This window comes from Dermacentor albipictus, chromosome 4 (genome assembly GCF_038994185.2).
Source record: "Dermacentor albipictus isolate Rhodes 1998 colony chromosome 4, USDA_Dalb.pri_finalv2, whole genome shotgun sequence".
Classification (NCBI taxonomy): domain Eukaryota; kingdom Metazoa; phylum Arthropoda; class Arachnida; order Ixodida; family Ixodidae; genus Dermacentor; species Dermacentor albipictus.
In genome coordinates, this window is record NC_091824.1 from 164,492,467 (window position 1) to 164,514,942 (window position 22,476).

Below are 22,476 nucleotides of genomic sequence, written 5' to 3' on the forward strand. Positions count from 1 at the left end.
TTTGTACCGCTTGCAAGACAATAGTTAAATATCTAGTGCCACATATATGTATATTTATATATTAGTTATTGGGCCTCACTATTTCACTTTGTCCTTTGAAAATAAAAGTTACTAGAAAGTTCTGGGGCTGCAGCTCGTGTGTTTGCTCTTCTGCTGTGTTAATGCGCCCACATCTGTTTGCGCTTGTTTACATCGGCTTGCACGTGCAACCCGCTCTACAGCTGAAACGAAAAGTTTCGTCTTTTTAATATCAATAATTATACAACAGATCGTTGGTAATGAAGAGCTTCGAGGAGATGCTGCAGACGCACAGAGGCCGGGACGTGCTTATTCGGACTTTGGGTTACGCTTGTCTTCTGAGTAGCGGCCTTACAAGAGGAAGTTTATCAAAAAAGTTGAAAGTCGCAAGCTCGGAGTTTAGCCACTGCCGTGTTGTGTGCAGGCTCCTCGACGATTGGCCAATGTTGCAGTACAGTTTATCTTACGGTATTGGAAAGCATGTAAGTGTGTTTTGTCTATCCCGGCTTGACACGCTTATGACAGAGAAAACAGCGCGTGACTTCGGCGGAAGCTTCTGAACGCGGAATGCGTCCTAGCTAGGTGCTAGATGGGTGCTAGCGCAGCGCGTACACGTGACAGTGTATTTGGTGCTGCCTCTTTGGGAATCGTCGCTACAAATGCTGTCGCAGATGGAAGTACCGCCGGCTTACGCTGTTTCTAATTTACGAAAGCATTTAGTGCGGGGAAACGCGTTTTAGTTATTTTTCCTAGAAAAAGCTTACTGGTGCGCAGTGCTAAAGTCTAACAGAATTTGATGATAAGTATTATACAGAAGTGGTGCTAGTCTCATAATTTTTACTGTGTGTACATACATGGCCACGGCACTTCGATTTCGCACTTTCAACATATATTTACTCAGTAAATAATAAAACGTGAATTCCCAATTAACTTACAATAATCAGCTTGTGATTATCAGACATTTAGTAAGGCCAGTCGCCGCTAATAATTTGTTGCCGCAAAATAACAGGAAAACGGAGAAAAAATTTAGTGTTTATATCTTCCTTCTTTAAAATTGTCTTGCTCTTCGCATTTGAAATACCCTGTGTGTATACAGACAGTACGTTTGATGGTCCGCGCGGGGGAGGCTACCTAATATTAATATGAATTATCATGTTCTAGGAGAACGACACCACACTCCAGATCTTGGGTGTCCTGAAGAATATTGCTGACCAAGCGTTTTATCCTATTGAGCACATCTCGTGGCTCTGCAACAACAAAATAATTTTGCTTGATGGCACCCGCTGGGAGACTGCAGGCACAGTGTTGTGGGCCATCTCGCTGTACTGTGGAATTGCAAGGTAGGTGACAACAGCAAGCATGACGAAGAACATGGCCAAATGTTTTGGTGATAAACTTGCATTGACTTAATCAGCTGACCTTACTGTGATGATATCTGGCCAAGCATGTCGTATAAACTTACCACGGTGGCTCTTCGGCAGTGGCATTCTTCTCCAGAGCACGAGTTTGTAGATTCGATTCCTGGTTGATGTGGCCACATATCAATGGGAGTACTAATGCAGAAACACTTGTGTGCTGCACATTGGGTGCATATTAAAGAATTCCAGGTACAGCGACAAAACTAGGTAAGCTAGTTGTTACATGATTTGGAAGCAAACATTGCTCAAATGGGACAAAATAAGAAGAGACAAGACAGTCTGCTGTCTTGTGTCTTCTTGTAGTGTCCCATTTCAGAAATGTTTGCTTCCAAAAACCCCAGATGGCCAGAAATTAATTTAAAGCCCTTCAATACAGCATCTCTCAGTGCCCGTGTGTCACTTTGGGGCACGCTAAACTCAATGAATGATGTTACTATGGTGAAGATTTTTTTGTGTGTGTGTTATGCAAGCCACCTGACTGGGAGTTCTTGCGAAAGGTCTATTCAGAAAAGTACATGCAGAGTTGTTGAAGCACCTTTGGAGTTATAAAATGAGCTTTGTTGATGGCTTATACTGGTGAATGCATTGTTACCAGGGCTGGACATAATGCCCTGCACGTAGTCGTGTATGTGCACTAGCTGGTTGCAGACCAAGATGTTGTCACGCAGGGAACGATGGGGTAGGTAATGAAAGACCCACTAGTGTGCCGTAAAGGGAGGGGCAGATGGTTGAAACATGGCTCGATTGCACAGTATCACAGATTGGCACAGATGGCAATGCAACCACGGAAGAAGATGCTGGCACTGCTGAAACTGATATGTAAATAGCCTGTAGAATGAGTTGCGGCAGGGTGTAAAGCAGATAGAGGGGAAAGGCATGGGAAAAATGAATGGAGAATCTGGTGCACACAGCTCCATTGGCTGCACTACATGCCACCAAGCTAAATGCAATAAAGGGCTTCTTAAAATATGAAGAACATGTCTACAAAACAGTCGGCAGAAAGGCTTGTACATTCGCAGATGCTGGGATGCATCTTTTGTAAATTACAAGAGTAGAGACTGCTACAAATCAATCTGCAGACAGGCCTTGCTGCTGATGGAATGGCACACTGGGACTTGCATTGGATAGTTGCCTGCAAGGTGTTGAGATACTGGATCTCTTTGTATCCTACTGCAGTCACCACTGTTGAGATCTGGAGGTTCTGCAATTGCAAAGCTGCCAATGATGTTGTGAGCAGCATGAGTCTTCAAACCTTAGGGCTGAGACCAAATTTGGGATTCTGAAGCAGAAGGGAAGACAGAGTCTTGGGAGTTGGCAAAGGAGAAGAGAACTCTATACAAGTAGAAGAGAACTCTATACATATTATTTACAAGTAGCAGACAGCTGTTGAATAGCTTGTTAGAGCCCACCAGACTGACTGGATCAACTGGTGGCGTTTCTCTTCTAACAATGTGCGAGTGCCAGTGGCGCAGCCAGAAATTTCGTTTGGGGGGGGGGGGGGGGACGTTGCAGGTCGGCCTCCTCCTTATAAAATATGTCGATGGATTAAATACGGGAATAATTACAGCATTGCCATTGCCAAAGATGCTGCAAACGAATTCTTGAACGCTGTGCACTGTCAAGACAAACATATTTTTTCATAGAAGAATATACTCGTATGTCTCAAAAATTGTGCCCGAAATAACTGGTATCAATGCTTCCATATTTTCTGTCTATTTAATAAGTAAAGATAATATCACACGAACTTTAGAACTATATCAGCTTGAAACCATCAAAGCAGTGCATGCCGCTGATGTGAAAAATGTAAGGGCTATGAAATGAACAAGTTGAGGACCAATATTTATATGAAACTTTGTCCTTCAAGAACTTTGTTTACATATTTGTGCTTATGACATGACCAAGGAAAAATCTCAATGATGCTGTCCTCTGTTCCAATGTATTGTTCAGGAGCAGCTATCACCGGTCGTATATAGTGAGTTAATTGCGCCGGAATCGTGGTCACAACAGAGAGCACATATAAAGAGCGGAAGTTCTGCAAAATATACGAGGGCAAGTCAAATGAAAGTGAACCAATGAAAATATATGACAAATGGCCAGTACTATATTAAAAGGTAGTCTCCATGAGCATTTAGACACTTGTCCCACTGACTAACAAGTCGCGTAATTCCTGTGTCATAAAACTCTGTGGGTTGCTGCTTCAAAAATTCTGTAACTGACTCTTGTGTTTCTTCAAGTGCTCCAAAATGTGGAAGTCCCAATGCAACAGCTCTGGGCGTTATGGCGGAGTTGCAGCGTTTCGCTCTTGAACTTTGCCAGTCTATGTTAACCACATCAGCGACGTGGGGATGGGCATTGTCGTGGAGCAAGATAACCCCATTCATGAATTTTCCACGTCATTTGTTCTTGATTGCGACACGCAGCCGATCCGGTGTTTCAAAATATCGCAAACGATTGATAGTGTCTCCAGGTTTAGCAAATTTGAGCAGCAATGGCCCCTGACGATCTAAAAAAAAAGTAAACAACACCTTTCTGGCGGAAATGACGGCCTTTGCTTTCTTTGGGGGTGGTGAATTGGAATGTTTCCACTGTAAGCTTTGTCGTTGTGTTTCAGGCTGGTAGTAGTGGCACCATGATTCGTTCTCGGTCACAATTGCAGACAAGAAGTCGTCACCCTCATTGTGACACTGGATCAGATGAGTCAAGGCAGCGCCAAACTTCTCCGTCTTCTGGCAGTAGTTAAAAATGTTGGCCATCCATTGCGCGCACAAGAGCCGATAACCGAGATGTTAATGAATTATGGTGTGAACCGAACCGTGACTGATGTTCACACGCTCTGCCAGTTCATCGATGCTTATCCTCCGTTATTGTCTAATCAGCTCATCAACCTTGGCAACCGTGTTGGGGGCGATTGCACGGTGGCTTTGGCCCGGTCTTGGATCGTCTTTGCAACTTTCATGTCCTTCTTTGAACTGCTTGCTCCAATGCTTCACAGTGGCCAATGAAATGCAATGTTCAACATACACGGCAGCCATACGGCAACTCATTTCTTTTTGGGAAACAACTTCAGTAGTCAAAAACCTCACGACACCAGGGTGTTCAACTTTTGGAGTGTCCATTATGTCATGCAACCATGTTCAACCCAATGAATGAGAGCATTAAAAACCTTTATCCTCACACCTGCGTGTCACTTTTCTAAATGAGAAATACCTCTGCGCTACGCGCATGCCTCGCACATAAAGAACTGAACCATTATTGCGTGGGGTGGGTTAGCTCATTTTCATTTGACTCGTCCTTGTACATTAGAAATTAGAAGATACAATGGAATATACAAATGTAAAGATACAGCTTGATGAAGGGCAAAAGAGTGTCACTGGAAACAGAGTTCACTGCACGTATACAGAAGACCTAGCAACAAGATACTTAAATATATGCATAAGTCACCAATAAATGTATGTATCTAAGAAAAAGTCACTGTATATAATGCGTCAAATGAGGCAAATAAACATGTTGTGAAATCAGAGATACAAAGATCACAGTACCCTCTCCCTCCACTGCCCTTGATGTATCGCGCGCAACAAGAGGCGGCGCGCATCCTCCGCGCTTATCTCCCTTGTGCACACAAGACTGAGCCACCGTCGTCGGCTCACCCATGCCACCCCTTCTCCCCTAGCTTTCACTCGCACATACAGCATGCGGCGTGCATTCACGATGTTATCGCCCTTGGACTTTATACGGAACACGAGGGTGATGGTGATGGCAGGAATGCGTCTGGAGTGTCCACATAATTGCTACCTCCTGGCTATGCCCCTGGCGAGTGCAGATTAAGTTCTCTGTTCGACGCATGTTTACTGGTCCATCTTTGATCATAACAATGCGGGGCGGGTAGTGACACCACTCTGGTGGCATTTGTTTTCTTTTGGAAGTGAGTTGCTTGAACATATTTGAAGTTGGTGCTGAGCGCTGTCTGGGCTGCCTCACCACACTTCGTGGTTGCAAAAGGCTTTTCCACAGGTGTTGATTAGCCTTCTTGAGTAATGCAGAGTAATTTCGCATCACCACAATGATGCATGGTAAGGGGTGTGGCACAAGTTGGGTCGACCAGTCAGCAAGTGACAGGATGTATGACTGCAGGCACTTGAGAGCCAACAGGTTTGGGGACAAGGATTTCTGTCTAGTGCTCCTCACATATTATGTGCGGCCTGAAATCAGGTTATGTAGTTGTCTTCTCTGTGTCTGTAATGCTAACTCTCAGTGTTAAAATTATCAACAAATTGTTGTAATCTTGAATGTCAGTTCTGATTATGTGCAAGAACTTCCAGAATGGGTGGGAAGAGCTGTGGGAGGTCCATGGCGGTGTTCTTCTCAGAAGGTGTATTTTTTTGTGTCCTGTTACTGTTCAAACAGCAGAGTTGTAATCTTTGATGCTAATAATAACTTTTGTGTATGCCCTCATATGCAAAAGTAATAACACCCCTGTCCTCCTCCCCTTCCTTCTCCTCTAGTATGGATTTCACTTTTTGCATCAGCTAGCAAAGATGTTGTCATTGTTTCTACCTGAAGATGTTCTTCAGGCAGATGACTATGCCTTAAACAAGAACTAACGGTAATCGTTTGGTCAAGTAATGCCCAATCTTAACCTGAAAAATTCTTGAGTTTTGTTCCTTTTGCATGTGAAATTGTGTTCAGCTTGAACCTTAAGGTCTGTTTTGGTCCCTTTTGCTTTCTTGTGTTCACTTGTTTTTTGGCAGTTTGTAGACATAATGCCCTGTAAAGCATCACTTTAACTGCCTCTCTCACCATTGCAAACAGCCAAGCGTGGCACGTACATCACACATAAAGTAGCAATCGTGTTTGTAAAGTATGAATCGGCTGCATGGTGCGAAAACAACTGAAATTTCTTACAGAAGCCTGCACCTCCTTGCTCTGGAGGGTGTCCCACTTCCTAACGGAGAATTTCACGCACAAGGTCACATGCATAAACGTCTCTGTGTAAGACACTGCCTGTAACATCACTGATTATGGCACGTGATTTTGGTAAATCATCGAATCTAGAACGTGCAAAGCCACCACTGAAAGTGTGTCGCAAAGAAAAAAGAAAGTAATAGAGAAAGTGGGGCTAGTGGTGTAAACATGACGCAGTCTCACAGCTTTGGTATGGGAAAATGCAGGAAAGGAACATTGCTTGCCAACTTTTGTTGAGGCAAAATCTGTGTGTCACTGTTGTCATCGAAGCTCGCCTTGTGGCAACCTGGTGGCACAACAGTTCAGCGTCACCCACCTTGTGGTAAAACACTCCATAAGTTGTGATTTACAGCTTCTGGTGCTTGAACAAAATTGCAAAGAAATGCAAAGAACAGGACAGCACACACAACCAGCAATGTGCTTCATCATGTATTGCATTCAGAGGGCACCATGTGAGAAGAACTACACAACTGAGAAATGCATTATTCTTAATTTTACACGTTACTTTTTGAGATTTTTGTGCTTGCTGTATATCTATTGTATGCATGGAAACAGTTGTAACCCACTCCTGCCTAAGGTCTGAACCTAGACCAGCAGTACTGAAATAAAATTATATAGTCAAGAACCTTGTTCCTTCACATTCTGCTATTATACTTTATAATAGGGGCTTCATACAGGCATGGAAGCTACCCTCAGGTCTCATTGAACAAGTTGTGTTAGTGCAACATGACACTCTTCCTTCGGATTTGTTTAACGCTTTACCTCCTGAATTATTTTTGAAAAGAAAAAAGAGAAAGACAGTCCCAAATTGTCGCTTTTTTTGCTGCTCTTGAATTGCCACGTTAAATAAACACAAGAAATATATTTGAAAAAATATTTTTTACTGGAGAACACACAAAAAATATTTGTCTAGAGAATGTTGGCTCTTCCACAGGCTGTCACTGACATGATCTTGTGGGTATTGTTAAAAGTGTTTCTACCAAGTCTCTAATAGTATTGTAGCGCTAACTGTGCATAAAGAAGAGAAGTCAATGTATAGACTTGCTCAGATCGTCCTTTGTAAGAGAAATTGGGAGTTTTCGCCATGGACGACCCTGAAAAATAAACCAGCTGTCAGTTCGTACATCGCCCTGTCTGTCTGTCTCCTTTTACCAGCCTTTCGTCAAAACTTGGCAGTGTGCTTAGCCAGGAAGTTGCACCAGCTAGCCCCTGTTGCAGCTTTACTTCTTTTCCTGAGCTTCATAAATGCGAGTGCATGAATAAAAAGAAATAATAAAGCAGTTAATTGAAGGGCAGACAAGGCAGTTTAGACAAAAATAGTTTTATTCAGTAATATGTATGGTGCCACATGTCTTGTATGATTTTTATGCTGCTACTGAACACATTCTGATTATAATTCAAGATGGAATTTTTTCTTTAGACACCTTTGAGATTATGCTTAATCCATCGGTCAACATCTTTCTGGGTAACATTCTCTGACAAAACAATGTTATTTTTACTCAATAAATGTTTTAATATATTTTGGTTTGTTTCATTGTCGTAGATCGCTTCGAACTATTAACATCCTGCAAAGAAAGCGAGAAAAATTGTCGAGTGTGAAAGGCGACAGTACAAGGTGAGTATAAAAAATTTTCATTTATAAGTTTGGTAGCTGTAGCAGCATCTAAGAGTTTCTTTAACATGAAAAAGGGCACAGTTGTTGGTACTGGTAGTAAGTACTCATTTTCTAGCTTGATTTTAGCTTGAGCATACTTCTGAGGGAAACCTACCTTGAATCACAGCCAAATTCTTCAGAAAATCAAATCTTTATAAGAAGTTACGCATTTACTTATTGAATACAAAGATGCTTTAGTCTTCATACCGTGAGGGCGAAATGCATGAATACATACAGTAATTAAAGAAGCTCACAAACATGTAGAGCACAATTTTTCATATTTTAGCCATTGGGGTAGCTGCAAGTATTAAAACTTGAAGACATAAACACTTCAAGTTGTCCGTCATAGTACACTCCTTCTGGGCTCACTAAAAGCCGTAGGAATTTCGCACAAATCTGTCTATTGGAGATAGAGTCATGGAAGAAAATTTTGGCCACCCAGTGGCAGCAGAATGTTTTGTCAGCAAGGGCAATATCGGCTCATTGTACAGGGAGTTTTACAGTTTAAGAAAAGCCTCATCTTTGAGAGCTGAGTCTTAGCCAGTGCCTTACCAAAGCGGTTCCTTATTGAGTAAGCTAAACTAGAAGCTAGCGCTGTTAGCATAAAAATGAAAAAAATGTCACATCTAAAGGCTGCAGGTTGGAACTGGGATAATTTAACCTAATCTCACCAAGCATATCCAAACGAGTATTGTAGAAATCAGCAAGGCTTGTATTTCTTGTCATATGTTTGCAATTTCTATCTGGTGTGTCTCTCAGATTATCTGCAGATTGACAGAGCTACACATTAGATTATGAGCAGATTTACTGTGATTTTTTCCAAGTTTGTAATGTTCAGACCTCCATTATCAGTGCAAAATGCATGGCAAATTGTCATAACCTTGAGTGTCACTAGTGCTATTTATGTGCAGAAGTTTGTGTTAGAATTATGCGAGAAAACACTTTTTGAAGAGTTAGCACTGCTTGGTGTAAACACAATAATTCTAAGCAGTGACCATTTTATCATGGTCTATGACCCTGAAATTGCAGCCCAATGGCAAAGTGAGAGAATTAAAGTAGGAAAACAACTTTCCAGTGTCTTAGGCATCTACAAAGCCATGACTGTGGTAAGCACTCAGTGTGGCATGAAACTGATTCCAGAAACCATTGGATATGGGCACAAGCAGGAAAGAAGCTAAGTGTTGTTCATGTACCGGATGGAATGAAGTGAAAAAAGTGCTTTTATCCAGCAGTGGAAGTCCACCTAAGAAACAGCTTGGGTTTGATGACATATTGCAAAGTACTAACCTCTGAAGACACTGTGTCCACCCTCATGGACATAAACTTTTAATTGTCCTTTTCAAAATTAAGCCAGAAATGGTAAGCCAAAATATTCTTGTGTAACAATGCTAGATGCAAGTGCCACTTAGTAAGCATTTAGTAATCATTTGTTGCCACTGGTTTTTGAGAACATTGATACTTTGTGTTAATGGTGCTGCTGCCTCATCACCGCCAACAAAAAGTTAATGTGAAGTACATTTGAAATGTCGCCAAATAATGCCAAATCCAGGGTGAAAAGAGAAAGTAGCAAACCACCATGGAATGTTAAATCTGTATGTATGTGTTTAAGTAAAAAAAGACACTCTTATCTGACCAAACTGGAGAAATGAACTCTTGTGTCCAAATACATGGCACTACAGCATGGTGCATACACCTGTGCCACCTGATCAAGCAATTAGTCCTGCAGGTTCATAAGAACCTGCAGCATTTTTTTGCATATTGTGTTTATATTATTTTTTAAGTTTAGGGGTATTTTTGTAAGCATTTTGTAAGTTTTTTTAATGTGCTGGATTTATTAGGCTTTTTCTGTATTGCATTTTGTCACGAGTGTTATAACTGTTGCATGTATTCTAGTCCAAAATATGTTATTATTTTGCCCTTCCCTAACTGTTCATCATGCATTGTTTATATTTTGCTTTTTGTTTATATTTCAATCACACCATTATTGTGTAGCTATTCTGATTGCCATATTATTGTACTGCTCCCCCACTCTATGTAATACACTTTAGAGGTAATAATTCGTGTGGGTTCCTGAGAAGAGACCTGAACTGTTTTTTCCCTTTTTCATTTCCATTTCCACTCCCCCAGTGCAGGGTCTCATCTCAATCAGAATCTCATCTGGTTAACCTTCCTGCCTTTCCCATCCCGCTTATCTTCCTCTTTAGGGGTATTTTGAGTAAAATAAAAATAAAATAATATTGTGAGCACTATATTACCCCTTCATCTTCTTCATCTGTATATATTCATCATCATGGCCAGCGTCATCATCTGGCTCGCACAGACTACATTTCCTCCAGCGTGCCTGGCCAATATTTTATTCGTGTACCAGTTCTAGCATTGATTGATACGGGAGCAGCTATTTCTATTATTCACGCTGGCTTGTGCTCTCGTCTACGCAAAGTTACTACACCTTGGAGTGGAGCTCTTCTTCGTGGTGTAAATAATGTTGTGATTCGACCATCGGCGCAATGCACCGTTAGAGTTTCTATCGACGGGATACGCCACCATATCCAGTTCGCAGTGTTGACTTCCTGTGCTCACATGCTTATACTAGGGTGGGACTTTCTTCGGCGTCTGCTTTCATCTCATGCCATCAACGCCTCATTAACCCGACAGAGACCGACAATTTCGACGACGTGCACGAACCGCGCCTTCGCTTACAAACCGCTGACGATTGTATGGTGCCCCCTGGCCACGAAAAACTCCTTGTAGTTAACTCTGACATCACCGATGGTGATGTTTTAGTTGTACCGTCAGCCCGTTGCTTATCGAAAAGGATTGCTCTGGCACCCAGCCTTGTTCGCTTCACCAATGGCACGGCCACTTTGGCTGTACTCAACACAACCACTGAGCCAGTCCTGCTTTCTAAAGGCGCCATTCTCATGTGCGTCTAGGACACACAGCCTGTCTCTATGCTTACTTCGACTACTGCTGTTTCACAACCACCCACAGCTGTAGATCCGGTCCCTGCTTCTGTTCTCGCTGGTACCATCAGCTCCGATCTAACACCACAGCAGATGGTGAAGTTATTGGCGTTGTTATCCAAGCATAAGGACTCCTTCGATGTCCACTCTCCTCTTCTGGGACACACTTCTGCCACGGCTCATCGCATACACACAGATGGAACTTCCATCGTGCGCAGGCGGCCATATCGCATTTCTTCTGCTGAACGTCAGATCATTGATACCCACGTTGCCGACATGCTAAAACGTAGCATAATCCACCCATCCTCAAGCCCTTGGTCGTCATCTGTCATTTTGGTGCGTAAGAAAGACAGCTCAGTGCGATTTTGCGTAGACTACCGTGCATTGAACAAAATGTAAATTTGTCCGCAAAGATGTATATCCACTGCCCCGAATCGATGATGCGTTAGATTCATTACAAGGCGCGGAGTATTTCTCCAGCCTTGATCTACGCTCCGGATACTGGCAGATCCCCATGCACGAAACAGACAAGGAGAAAACCACCTTTGCCACACCCGATGGACTTTATGAATTTAACGTAATGCCGTTCGGCCTGTGTAATGCACCCGCCACATTTGAGCGGATGATTGACACCGTACTACGGGGCCTAAAGTGGAAGACTTGCTTATGCTACCTTGACGACATCGTCATAATTTCGTCGACCTTCCATCAGCACTTGCAGCCCCTCGACGAAGTCCTGACATGCCTCTCAGCTGCTGGCCTTCAGCTGAATACAAAAAAGTGCCACTTTGCCAGCAAAACCATTAAAGTACTTAGACACCTTGTCAGCAAGGAGGGCCTTCGACCCGACCCCGACAAGATTACCGTTGTCCTCCACTTCCCCAGGCCTCAATGCGCCAAAGACTTGCGTAGCTTCCTTGGCCTAGCTTTGTATTTCCGGCGCTTCATACGTAACTTTGCCACCATTGTGGCGCTGCTCTATCAACTCCTTCCTTCTGGAGCTCCCTACGTATGGTCGGATGAATGCCAAACTGCTTTTGACACCCTCATGCGGGCCCTCACGTCCGAACCTGTGCTATGTCATTTCGACAACACTGCACCCGCTCTTCTACATACTGACGCCAGTGGCCACGGTATCAGCATTGTTCTTCTGCATTGTTCTTCTGCATTGTCAGCAAAATTCTGAAGAATGTGTGGTTGCATATGCAAGTCACACGCTAACAGCTGCAGAGAAAAATTATACGATTACCGAGCAAGAGTGTCTCGCCGTTGTTTGGTCCATTAAAAAATGTTGGCCTTATCTGCACGGCCGCCACTTTGCGGTCGTTACTGATCAACCACGCCTTGTGCTGGTTGGCGACGCTAAAGAATTTAACGGGACGTCTCGGCCGTTGGATACTTCGTTTACAAGAATACGACTTTGAGGTCACCTACAAGTCTGGAAAGAAACACCAGGATGCTGGTGCTCTCGGTCCCCTACCACCGTCTTCAAACGCTGCTTGCTTACCACCTTCCATGAGGAAACCGCAGGGTGCGTCGCCTGCATTCCCTTCGCTCGCAGCTCTCGACTGGCTCCCATCCAGCCATTCTCATACGTTTGCCTCGAGCCAATGTAATGACTCCTACTGCCACTCCGTTACGGAACGTATTCGCGGATCATCTCGCACACCTAACGCTCCGCTCCGTCGGCAGTTGAAGAACTTCAAGATCGAAAATTCCATATTATACCGGTACGTGTTTCATGCCGAAGGACACCGTTGGGTTCCTATCATTCCCCGATCACTTCAGGCCCAGATACTGGAGACCTTTCATGACGATCCCACTGCCGGTCACTTTGGTTTCCATAAAACCTATGAGCGAATTCGCAGCCGCTTCTCTTGGCTTGGACTTGCAACCAGCGTAGCGAAATACGTGGCTTCCTGTTTGCTCTGCCAACGCTGCAAACGACTGACATCACCTCAGGCTGGACTTCTCCACCCTGTCTCATGTCCTGACGCCCCTTTCGCAGTAGTTGGTATCGACCTCTATGGACCGCTACCCTTAACCACAGGCAGTAAACGTTGGATCGTCACAGCTGTAGACCACTTGACACGGTACGCTGAAACAGCTGCACTATCTTTGGGATCCGCAGAGGAGGTTGCAGCCTTTTTCTTGGAAGCTATCTTTTTACGGCACGGAGCTCCACGTGTCCTTTTGAGTGACCGCTGCAGGACCTTTCTCTCTAAACTTCTCGATGATGTTCTCTGTGTGTCCAGTACCATCCATACAACGACTTCCAGCTATCAACCTCAGTGGTCTCACAGAGCGCTTTCATTGCACGCTGTCCGACATGATATTAATGTACATCAACCCTGACCACACCAATTGGGATGTCATTCTACCATTCGTCGCTTTCGCATACAACACGGCTGTCCAACGCACTACAGCGTACTTGCCCTTTTTTCTTGTGTATGGTCGCCAACCGATCTCTATCCTCAACGTTTCTTTCTTCGGTGTCCCCGTACCCTCGTCCACATCATTGTGTGAGCAGTTCGTTTCGCGCATTGCCTGGTGTCGACAACATGGCCGCCTCAACACCGACGCCAGTCAACAAGACCGTAAAATTCGCTATGATGCATCTCACCGTGTCGTTTCCTTCCACCCTGGAGACGAAGTGTTACTGTGAACCCCAGCTCGCGCTCCAGGATTGTGCGAGAGATTTCAGTCCCATTTTATCGTGCCCTACATTGTTCGGGAACAGACTTTGCCAGTTAACTATCATGTCATTGAAGTTGTTCCGCGTTTAAATGGCCGCTGCTGTGCCACAGAGATTGTGCATGTTTCACGTTTAAAGCCTTTCATACGGCGTTTCCTGCCATAACCATTGGCCAGGTTGGCCGCTTCCATGCGTGGGGGAAATTGTGTGAGCATTATATTACCCCTTCATCTTCTTCATCTGTATATATTCATCATCATGGCCAGCATCATCATCTTCAGCGTGCGACCTGCGAAATAAACCATTGAGGCTTAACAGCTGTCTCGTAATATAAACAGTTGGCAATAAGAACTGATGTGTAAAGGCATTGTCACTAGATGTTTGTTGGGTCTGAGGAGGGTATTAAAAAAAAAAAAAAAGACTGAATAAATATCCAAAGCTACAGTTTTTGCACACGTTGAATGAAAAAGGCACTTTTTATGAACATTATGGCATCAATTATTTAATTCTTATATTATGCTGTGAGTAGGTTGAACCTTACTTGGCGCTACTTGGCAGTTTTTAATATTTCTAGTCACTGGTTACCAGCAGTTTTTGTGGTCTCCTTCAGATGCTGTGTTACCCTCTGTAGTAGCTGTGGAATTCTGCTGCTTAGCAAGATTTTGAAGGTTTGAATCCCAGCTGCTGTGTTCACATTTCAACAATTGCAGAATAGAAAAATGTTTGTCCATGTCCATGTTAAAGAACCCCCTGCACTTAATCCAGAGCCCTTACCACGGCACCTCTTATAGCCCCTATGTTGCTTTGGGATGTAAAACCTCACCAGTAAGCTTTCAGATGCTGAGCTGCTTTTCATCACCAGAAGGAACTCGGCAATCTTCATACGCTAAGTGACTGCGCTGTTGGCAGCTGCCTTTCAGAACTGGGTTCGTATTCCTTATGTGAGATCCTGTGCGACTCTTACCATCCATTGTTCATGACTGGCTGATCCTTAGATAATGTACGAAGTGCTGCTCTGGCCACTGATGCCCAATGGAATAGAATTGGTACATTATCTCAGCTATGATCGCCCCGTTTTCAGCTGTCTGTCTGTTTGTGTGGTTACCGGAAGATGGGATGCTCACAGTTGCTTGTTTTTCCAGAGCTGAATGTGATCTCCTTGCTAAGGAGCAGCTGGGCCACATGTTGGGTGTCCTGCGGAATGTAGCTGATCTCGTCAATGCCATCAGCTGGCTGCCGTGGCAGTTCCTCTGGGCAGGCAAGCTGAAGCCCTGGCACAATGGGCTGCTAGGACTACTCTCTTCTTTTGTTTCCCTGGCCTCCCAGTTCCTACTCTGACATGCTGTTGTGAGGTTGTTGTGATGTTCATGCACCAGGTTGTTGGGTCCAAAGAAGGGTGTTCAAAATGGGACCCCACTGCTTTTAAAGGGGCCCTGAATATAAACACTAAATCACTTTGGACCGATAAAGTATTCTTTCAAAATATTATTTTTGTTAAATCTGTAATAAGAGGTTAATTACCTCATGGGAAAATGAAAGCAAAACTTCAATTTTTTTCAAGTGTGTAAGCATTTCTATGCCTACCCAACGAGGAAACCTGTTAGTCGCGTAAGATGAATCACTATAAAGAAAATAATGTATAAAACGTTGTTTCTATGAAGGCTTTGTTGAACTAAAGCCATCCCTAGAACCACGTGTGGAGCTGACTTGGTTCATTTTATATATCAGGAAAATTCAGATTTTGAAAAAATGTAATGCCAAACACGCCACATCCCCATTACATTTCAGTTCCAGGATGCGCCTTCCATTGAGGCGTTCTGTCACTGTCCAAAATGCCATTGATCACACGCACACCACGCTGATCACCATGCTTCACACCACGCAACACAGACAGATAAGCAGTCAATGACTTGATAAGGATGGTAGGGAGTCATGAGGGGTTATATGGGTTTCATCACGGTTGATAATGGTTTGACACAGATGGATAAGGTACTAAAGAGTGATAAGGGCTTATAATGGTTGGATCAATTCAGATAATGTTAAGCACTGATAATGGTTGAAAAGGGCCAGATCAAGTTTGATGAGGTTGATAAGTACCAATAATGGTTAATAAGGCTAAGATCATGTCCTATAAGGTTGACAAGGACAGGTAAGGCTTAGACAACTCCCAGAGGGGTTTCTGCATGAATTTTTATTTTTTTTTATTTTGTGCTGAAGTGTCGGGGCTGATATGTCAGTGTGGCATCACGGATTTCAAGGTATTTTCTTGTAATTGGACTGTACTTGTGGCAGTAAATGTTCTCAAAACTTGCCAAGTTAAGTCTTTGGCTCCCTATAGCTTAGAATACAATGTAGTTAAACTTTTCCCTGCAGAGGGTGAGCCAGGATAGTCATTAAAATTTGTACCACTCCTACTGTGGGACAAGTTGGGCTCGTCCATACGGAAACCTACAAGCGCAGGTTTGGCTTCGCTATGCATAAGTCAGTTCGGGCATACTTTATACAGACATTCATTAAAGTCTGTTATAGTGCAAAGAAATGTTTTCTCAGCTAAACTTAGTTTTGAAGCTCTGCAGTGAAGTTTTTTATTAATACTGGGGTTAAGCAGACTCTCAGCTTTTTTTTACGTGTGATATATATTTTTAAAGCCCTGTTCTGGAACAAAGATATTCAGTAGTAGTTTGGTGATATTTCTTTGCATGTATGTTTGTTTGAACAAATAAAAGCAATTGGTATATTTAGGTCGGTCTTGCAAAGAACGCTTGGTAGTGAAAGGGTCAACCTTTAGTGGTAAAAAATTAGCAAGGCGCATGCAGATGCCGCCAAAATCAATGACGTCACGGTGAGCTAGTGCGGAACTTTGCACGTGGTGGTGCCATCTGTCTTTTGTTCTTGAATCTCCTGTCTTATCAAGCTTCCTTCCACACGAAGCGTAGCTTTTCTTAGTATTGTAGAAGCATAGTTTGCTAGTTTAGCCTATGTTATTTTTCTTTTTATTGTTCCTTTGATCTGATTGACAACCTACTACAACCTGTGGCCATTTATTGCCTCCGGGATGCAACAAAAAACCAACTGTTACTCATTGATAATGGGCTGATAATCCCTTTCAGCTGGCCAACTAGGTTTACATGGAAAACTTCCCTTTCAGCTTCCCTTTAAGTCCCCTCACCATTTCACATTGCAAACTTTTGTTGTGCACTGGAAGTTGTAAACCACTCAATGACAAACTGTCTACTGTGATAATTTTGTATTAAAAAGGGTTTAGCAATGTAGCAAACTTAAGCAAATGAAGTGTTGTAAGTGGTGGTTTGAGGAGTCGAACTGCTGTCCATGTAGCAAGGATTTTTCCATTGCCTTGATCAGTGTTCACAAACAAAATTCCTCTCGTGCTTTCTGACCCATCAGAGCCGAGTGCTCCTTTCTTGTTTATGTCACAAGCGTATTTGTTTTCTTCTTCCTTTCTTTTTCTCTCTGCCCCTTCTCCTGCATGGTGCATTTGTAGTGGTAGTTTTGCAGCATCTCACAAGAGCCCCTGTGTTGTTTGGGTTGTTACTGGCTATTTGTACGCTGTTTATGACTATTTAGGCATATTTGTCACTGCATGATTTATGCACCATGCTTGTTTGTTTGCAATGCCCACACCTGGTGAGGGGCTGTTTAAGAGAAGGAAGCTGCACTTCTTTCATGTAATTTCAACTGTAATATTAGCTACCCACATGTGCTTTTTAACCTCTGCTGGCACATTCCTGTCTCTTAATGTGCACTTCTTATGTGCTTGGTTTCATTTTCTTGTGCAAAATGGTGTAAAAGTCCTGATGCGAGTGTGATTTAGGTTAGCACTTTTATCAGCCTTAACAACTGGTTTCTTTTGAGCACATCATTTGCTATAAATGTCCAATTGACATTGGCAGCTTAACACTGATAGTTAGAAAATTAATTAGCACATGTTAGTTAAAGCTGTCAGAGAGTTTTCTCTTGTTTTCCACTACTATGTACCTTTGCCAGCAAAAGTTATCATTGTGTCTAAATCGCTTGTGTTTAATAATTATAGACAGTAATAGACAGTAATGTCTGAAACATCTTGTGCACTTCTTACTTAAGTTTACTTGTTGCTGTTTTGCAGTGACTCTTGCCACATTTTAAATTCTTATACTTACTTTTGTGTTAGGCAAATACACACATTGGCCTCATGTATGTGGTGACAGCACAGTACCAGTGACACTTTCTGTGCATTTTTTGATAGTCACCACTCTTAGTGTTTTAGTTCCACAACAATGTTGATGCACAGTGAGAGAGGCTGGTTTGCACTTATAGCCATACTGAAGGGTTCATGTTATGCATTCGTCAATTAGAGGCACTCTGAGAGCTCTAGAGAGCTTGCATCTCTGTGCGGGCAAGCAGATGAAGTCCCCTTTCAGTGTCCATTTTCACCAAAAGAATAGGCAGTGTCTTCATTGGCAGACAAATGCTTGTCCTTACCATATTGGAATGGCCGATAGTCCAATGGAGTACCTGTTATGTACCTGTCATTGCACAACATCCGCTGCCTCTCTCCATACAACTTTAAGCTAACTGGACTTCCAACCATTTTCCAAGTCAGAAATACTGTGGCTGCAACTGTTGTTGGTACAAAATGCTTCCTGCACACTAGCGCATTTCTTGAAGTGCAGTGGCCTGAGTGACCATTGATAGTCCTCCTGCGCATACGCCTGCATGTGCACAGTACTCCATCTCCCTCTTTCCGTCTTCCCTTTTCCTTACCCTAAGTGTAAGGTATCAAACCAGGTGGTTATCTGGTCGGCCTCTTATCCTTTCCTAACCTTGATTTCTTTCTTTCAGTAAGCACAGGGATAATCAAAGTGAGATGCAGCAGGTTGCACTTACCAGGTTTTGGTGAGAACTGTTATGTAAATAGTCACTGATAAAAGACTGACAACCCTTCATATGAAAAAAGTAGTCATAAAAAGACACTGAGTAGCTTTTGTATGAATATAATGCTAACAAATGAAAAGTGAATCTTTGAAAATAAACTGAAAAAAAAAAGTGCCAACTCACAAAGGGCTGAATCATAGTTGTGTCACTCTTAACTCACTGGGCTGCATGAATTTGTTTTCTAATGTTTGAGCTGTGTGATGGCTACTTTGTGTGGAGCTTAAGTCTTACTTAGCAATGTTTACTTACATCATGATAACCACTGGTGTGGGAATGTTACAAGTTTATTTGCACTGCTATAACACATATAACTTTTGATGAAGTTGAGTGTAAAAGATTTTTTTACTTAAAACACAAACGAGCCTTGTATAATGAACGTGGATATAATGAAGTAAATCAGAAATGCTTCTTGCCGGTATCAGCGTGTAATGAATATATGCTTTTAATGAATATAGGATGTACCTAACAGCATTGTTTTGTGTTGGGTGCCTCTTTGTTAAATGAAGTTTGACTGCACAGCTTTAAAAATCCTGCATAGTGGTAGAAACTGCAAATGACAGAGTAGTGTAATAATTCTGATGTGAAAGTGTATTCTCTGATCCAGATAATATGCAAGCTTTTGTGCTTTATGTCGTCTAGCCTATGCCATTTTTGAAAGGGTATTTTTGGAATTTAGCCTTCGGAGTATCAATTATGTTGTGCAATTGAAGGGCCCCTGAAACGGTTCGGAGAAATTTTGTAGACGCGTAGGGTACAGCTAAAGTTAATCATTTGCACCACAATTTGTGTGCCACGTCTCATATTAAGAGAGCTACAGACGATTACAAGTTACCTTCCTCCACAGTCATGCATTTTCTCCTTAACTTTTTCGCTGAGTGATGGGGGCTAAACTCACTCCGCATTCACTGGCTCTACGACATGATGGCACGTCGTGTCGTCAACTTATGGTTCTCTAGGAGCACGTGCATGAAGCCTCTCCAAACTCTCCACCAGCTGCTTGGCAGTCGACCCCAAGCGAAAGCTATCGAAGCAGCGTGTGTTGCGAGCATTCTGTTGAAGCGCTGAACGTGTCTGGTATTCCGGCAACCACAGGCAAGCTGTACAGCTGATGAAGGAACTTTAGCGTAGATGTACGTGAGCGGCCTGATCGGTCTGCACAGTCCAACCACTTGTTGGCACAGAGCTTAACCAGCCAAACAAAGCACTAATATTGCTCTAACCAAGTGTAAAACATTTTAACCATTTACAAAAACAACGTGTTGATGATTACACTCCTGCGAAAAGTTTACGCCAGCAGCAAAGAAGAATACATTTCGTTATTGCTACTGTGTATGGTTGAGCTCTGTGCCACCAGGTGGCTGCACCGTGCAGATCATTCACATTTGTGCTTCTGCTCATCCCATTAAACGGCACAGTAAGGTGGCCAGGCCCTGTCCCCTGCCGCTTGCGTTTGCCCTAGTGCCGGACTCGCGAAACGCTGTTCTTTTAGTAAACTTTTGGTGTAATTTGGTGTAAAGTGACAGCCGCAAATGTGCAAATCCTGGCGCCGATCGGATAGCGGCAGTCCGATGCGCAGCAGCCAGTTCTCTTGTATGCTGCCTTGCAGAGGGACACGTCACAGCTTGACATATTGCCAGTCGCTACGTTTGCAGTCCACAACGCAACAAAATCGAATCATAGTGCTCGCGAGAAGACTGAGACCAACTCTGACCGCAGAACTCTCATCAAAATGGAGTACGTCGTAAAACAAGCAGACGACGCTTGCTAGGTGCCGGAAGTGTTTAAGTGTAGTGAGAAATTGTTCTTGTGCATTCTCTTTCTGTTACTTTCTTCTTATAGAAACAAATTAACTAACATTCCAACTATTACGAACATCATTTGTTCACCATAATGGTGGAAAAATTATCGATGACATGCCTTGGGCAACCACTTGGAGAGCTCGCCCTACTGACATCGATTGGGTGATTTACGTCATATGGGTCAGGGCAGCTGAAAATTCCGCCCAGCAGTATGCTGCGATCAGCAGTGATGTACACTTTTAAAAGCTTGTAATAAATTACGCGCTTTAAGCGGAGCACTCAGATACATTAACGAATGATCAGAAGGACCTACTCTAACTACTCAGTACGGTTGTACAAAATCGACAAAATCGTTTCAGGCTCCCTTTAATGCTTTGAGACCAAAAGCACATGCTGCTTAAAAAACATCCTTCATAATATCTTTGTAATGTACCTGCAAGTTTTAATTTAATATTTAGGAGCCCACAATGTGAGAAACTGGTGCAGTGTGTGGTATTTGTGACTCGTCATTCGATGATGGCTGCAATTTGCCAAACCACGGCCTCAAAGATGATGTTGCATTTTTGGTGCATTGGTGCATTCATGAAAATCTATATATTGTTGATATTTTGTTGAAAGTGCAATAAACTCCAAGTTTATTTGTGCAATGCAACCCAATACGCTACTGTTCAGTATTTTTTCATTTGTGGTATGTATTAAAGGGACACCAAAGAGAAATATTCAGTTAACTGCATTCTTCTTCTTCTTCTTCTTCTTCTTCTTATTATTATTATTATTATTATTATTATTATTATTATTATTATTCAGTAACCATAAAACTACTCTCATCATTGTGAGAATTCAGAGAATATGAGAATCCAAAGAAACAGGTGGTGAGCGCTTGCTTGAAGTTATTATAGATTTTAACAGCATCTAGTTATGTCTAGTTAATTGTTTAATGGCAAAGAAGGACAACATTGCATTATAAGCATTGCACTAGCTGTAACTCCATTTTACAACACGTGTCAACTGCTTCAAACATTCTTTTTTTCCTAGACCTATAGTAGATTGGAATAAGCTGGCTGATAAAACTGTAACACAGGACTCATTATCACTTTAGAGACATATCTCTAATAAAAACATTTTTTGCACTTGCTGAGATTGTCAGTGATAGCACTGTTTGACTGTATGATTGGGAAACGCAGCTGAAGTAACGTTGAAGCGTTTGTTTTTTGCGCTTGTGTGAAGCACTTGTGTGAAGAATTTTTTTAGTGCAGCTCCCCATTTTTGTATTTGTATTGTTTTGTAAACTCACTCATGTACCACGCTGCTAAGATCTTGTTGAAGATCGCAGTATTTATAAATAAAATAAAAATTAAAAAATGGAAGAATTCTACCCAGCAAGTTTCGAGAACTTTTCCTGTGCCATAATGACCGAAATACAATAATATACTTTAAAATGCGAGAGGTCCCACTATTCTAACCAGCACAGAGGTTTCACTGTGAAATAATAAAAACATACTCAACTTTGTCTTTTATTTTCTTCACTAGTCTTCAACATTTTTCTATTATGTTAATGAATGTTGAGTTTTCAAAGAATAATTTACCAATCTAAGCTTCAGTGTTGCTCTGTAATGTCCCATTAATGACTACAGACTTTTTGCTGCCCACTTAGGTGACCGTTATGCAGCAGATACTTTCATTCACAGGATGCTCGAATGTGTAAAATAAACGAAGCACTGCTGTGTGGATGTGCAGTGCACAAAATGCAGTGTACAATGCCTGGGACTTAGTGTGTGCATACTACTTTTATAAGGATGATTATAATTGCCTTAGCAGCTTTTGCGAGAGAACAACCATGCTATGTTCTAATTAAGGAGGTAAACATAATTAGGTGAGAGACGTTACAAGTTATGAAGAGGAGGGTGGCTGTATTTTGTTGCTAAGCTGCCATCACAAAGTAATTGTTGCTAAGCTCATTGCTGTAAAAAAAGTCAGCATGTATCGCCTTTCTTAGCAGACCCAGTTTTATACTCGTAGACAACTTTCTGTGACA

At 42.5% G+C, this 22,476-nt stretch overlaps 1 protein-coding gene across 1 annotated transcript; it reads left to right on the top strand.

Moving 5' to 3' along the window:
• The first annotated feature begins 136 nt into the window (after positions 1–136).
• LOC135899964 (peroxisomal membrane protein 11C-like) lies at positions 137–21,093 on the top strand. The gene is made up of 4 exons (XM_065429364.2): positions 137–500; positions 1,180–1,358; positions 7,942–8,013; positions 14,853–21,093. The coding sequence occupies exons 1-4, from the start codon at positions 279–281 to the stop codon at positions 15,046–15,048; spliced, it is 669 nt and encodes a 222-aa protein (XP_065285436.1). The 5' UTR covers positions 137–278; the 3' UTR covers positions 15,049–21,093.
• The last annotated feature ends 1,383 nt before the right edge of the window (positions 21,094–22,476 follow it).

What these genes read in the sequence shown, in the direction of transcription:
- LOC135899964 (XM_065429364.2), top strand. Translation starts at nt 279, where the DNA reads ATGAAGAGCTTCGAGGAGATGCTGCAGACGCACAGAGGCCGGGACGTG. An exon ending in CTTACGGTATTGGAAAGCAT is followed by an intron (nt 501 to 1,179) that starts GTAAGTGTGTTT and finishes ATCATGTTCTAG; the next exon opens with GAGAACGACACCACACTCCA. An exon ending in CTGTACTGTGGAATTGCAAG is followed by an intron (nt 1,359 to 7,941) that starts GTAGGTGACAAC and finishes TCATTGTCGTAG; the next exon opens with ATCGCTTCGAACTATTAACA.